At 41.1% G+C, this 2,500-nt stretch overlaps 1 protein-coding gene across 1 annotated transcript in view; it reads left to right on the forward strand.

Moving 5' to 3' along the window:
* The window catches only part of LOC138054010 (uncharacterized), a 16,890-nt gene that overhangs the window by 11,486 nt on the left and 2,904 nt on the right, over nt 1-2,500 (forward strand). The window contains exon 3 of the mRNA XM_068900532.1: nt 2,161-2,383. Coding sequence (XP_068756633.1) covers nt 2,161-2,383 — 223 coding nt within the window. The remainder of the gene's footprint in view (nt 1-2,160; nt 2,384-2,500) is intronic.

A 2,500-nucleotide genomic window follows, 5' to 3' on the forward strand; every position in this document is an offset into this window, starting at 1 on the left:
AAAAAACTCTTAGGTGATTATAGCGTAGTCATCACCTCAAGTGCAACCAATCAGAGCAGACAATTTTCAATAATGGCTGAGGTCCCACTAGCGCCATGTAGTAAAGGTGTTATAACGTTATCAAGTTGTTTCAAGAGGGACCAACTACTTTCCTAAGATCATTGTCAGAGTTTGCTGCCAACGCAACCCGGCAAAATCAAAGCATATTTACAACGAAGCTTACACCTCCGAAGACTGCGTATTTCCAGGGAAAATCTGTAGAATTTGTGGCAGACTGGTTTGAGAAGCAATCACCTATGTAATCATACTAACAAAGAATGATGGAACTTTGGTGCTGAGTCGTTTGGGAGTGAAACACCAAAAATTGATTTTATCAAAAGAGTGGATGAGTGTAAATTAACGATTTGTGAGCTAACGTTATACCCCTTGGGCAATTGACTCTAACAAGGAGCTAACGCTGGAAACGTCATCCCAATTAACTTCTTACCCCAATTGCTTGTAATCTCGTAATCTGGTTGGCGAATTTGCCGTTGTCAATCAGAGTCTAGGCAACGCTCTTCGCGTCATGCCCGTCATGCTCGCGTTAATGTGTCACACAATTCTAAAATCCAAGCAGGAAAGCTCATTTTGGGAAATGAACCAATCAGATTGCGAGAAAGTTACAGACAACACTTGCTCTTTTTCTCTTTGTGTCAAACGAATTTTCTCGCTCAGCGACATTTACACTGGACCCTGCAGATTTTTATTTGAGTTGGAGCGGAGACACGTTTACACAGCGCTATTGACGTGTAAAAAGAAGAACGGACTCGAAAGCCCATTTACACTAAAAAAAAAAAAAAAAAAAAAAAAACTGGATCCGGACCCATTAAAAAGAAAGCACGGACCATATATATTTGCCGTGTAAACTATCCTTTCCTTGTTTTGTGAAATGGGTGCGCACTCGGTTTTTTTTTTGTGTTTTTTTGTGTGTTCTGAGTCTGAGTCACAATAAGGATTCGAACCTATGACCCGTGACGTAACACCGGTCGGATGCTCTATCCATCGAGCCACTAATACTCCTGGGGAACTAGTTTTGCGGGTTGTGCAAAGTCATGCGCCTTCAAGGCACTAAACTATAGATGCGTGTTTGTTTTTGAAAGGTGTCGAGCGCTTGACACCTTGATCACCTACATGGAACATGGGGGAAATTTGTATACCTAGGTTATAGTTTTGGTAAATGTATACCCCGTTCAATGTTTTTCAATGGCATTTATACTCTTCATGCGACAAAAACCGGTCGGTGTCGCTAGTATAAGGAAGGAATTTCAAAACGTTCGACTCATAGCACGTATTATGAACGTGAAGGAGGAATAGTAGGGGATCCAGCATGGAAGCCTGTGTTACACACACCTGTCTTTGTGAAAAGTGAATTTAATTAATTAAAGTCCCCAAATTTTTCTACAATTTGCAGATGACCTACGACCTAATTATATCTGTACCTATATCTTCATCTACAAAGCTTAAGTCCCCTTGGCTGTTTTTGCATGCGCAGCCTCATACAACATGCATAAGCCTCTTTGAGACATCACCACTGCCTAGCTGCAGGAATTCATGCCAGACGACAACACCCGAAACTAAGTTTGTGCGCTGCCCTTTTTGATCAGTGTGTGGGATCTTTAACGTCTCACAGAATTGATGATCAAGGGTTGTGAGACTGGGCCAACGGTTTATAGTTCTCATCCAAGAAGACTTAAAAGTCCTACCATTTGCAGGTATCAGAAGTTACAAAGACAATACTTTCTCCTTAGTTATTTAAAGACCCGGCTGAGTGCTGGTCCGGCCGGAGTTGAACTCACGACCTCGCGTATGGTAGGCGATGCCCAACCAACTGAATTAAGTGGTAAGCGGCTTTATATGCAACCGCATTTACATGACGTTACAGACCGTGATAGACCTCAACAATGGTCGTGCTGAAATGGCGGTCATGTTAGAGTATCTTCATGGAGGAGATATATTTTTTTGGTTAAAAAAAATTTTCAACAATTAGTTTAACAATGTCAAAATCGTTAAGATGATAAGTAAAATTTCCTGCAATTGACCTCGGCTTATAATATCGATGGAAAAAGCACCAAACTTGTTTTTAAAGGGTTCCATTTATTTATTTGTTTTTATATCTTTCAGGTACACATTCTTTCCTTGGTTCTTTTAATTGCCTATGGTAACGCGTACATGCAAGCGGATGTTTGTATGATTCAGTCGTACTTTCGAGAGAAGCAAGGAACTGGAACCGAGGGACCTGGGAACCTTCTAATAGCCAAACGTGTTCGGTACCATTTAAACCGCACAGTTACGCCAAGTGGCTTGACCTTCACTGGCTCGTGTAATGACTCTCGGAACAAAAGAGGTAGTGACAGTAAGCACAAAAAAAACAGACTGTTCATAAAACTTTGTGCATTCCAAATTCAAAATAACAACCGAAGTTGATATTCGACTGGTTTATAGCCTGGCAAGCTCTTCCGTT

Source organism: Montipora capricornis, chromosome 1 (assembly GCF_036669925.1).
Source record: "Montipora capricornis isolate CH-2021 chromosome 1, ASM3666992v2, whole genome shotgun sequence".
NCBI classification, from domain to species: Eukaryota; Metazoa; Cnidaria; class Anthozoa; order Scleractinia; family Acroporidae; genus Montipora; species Montipora capricornis.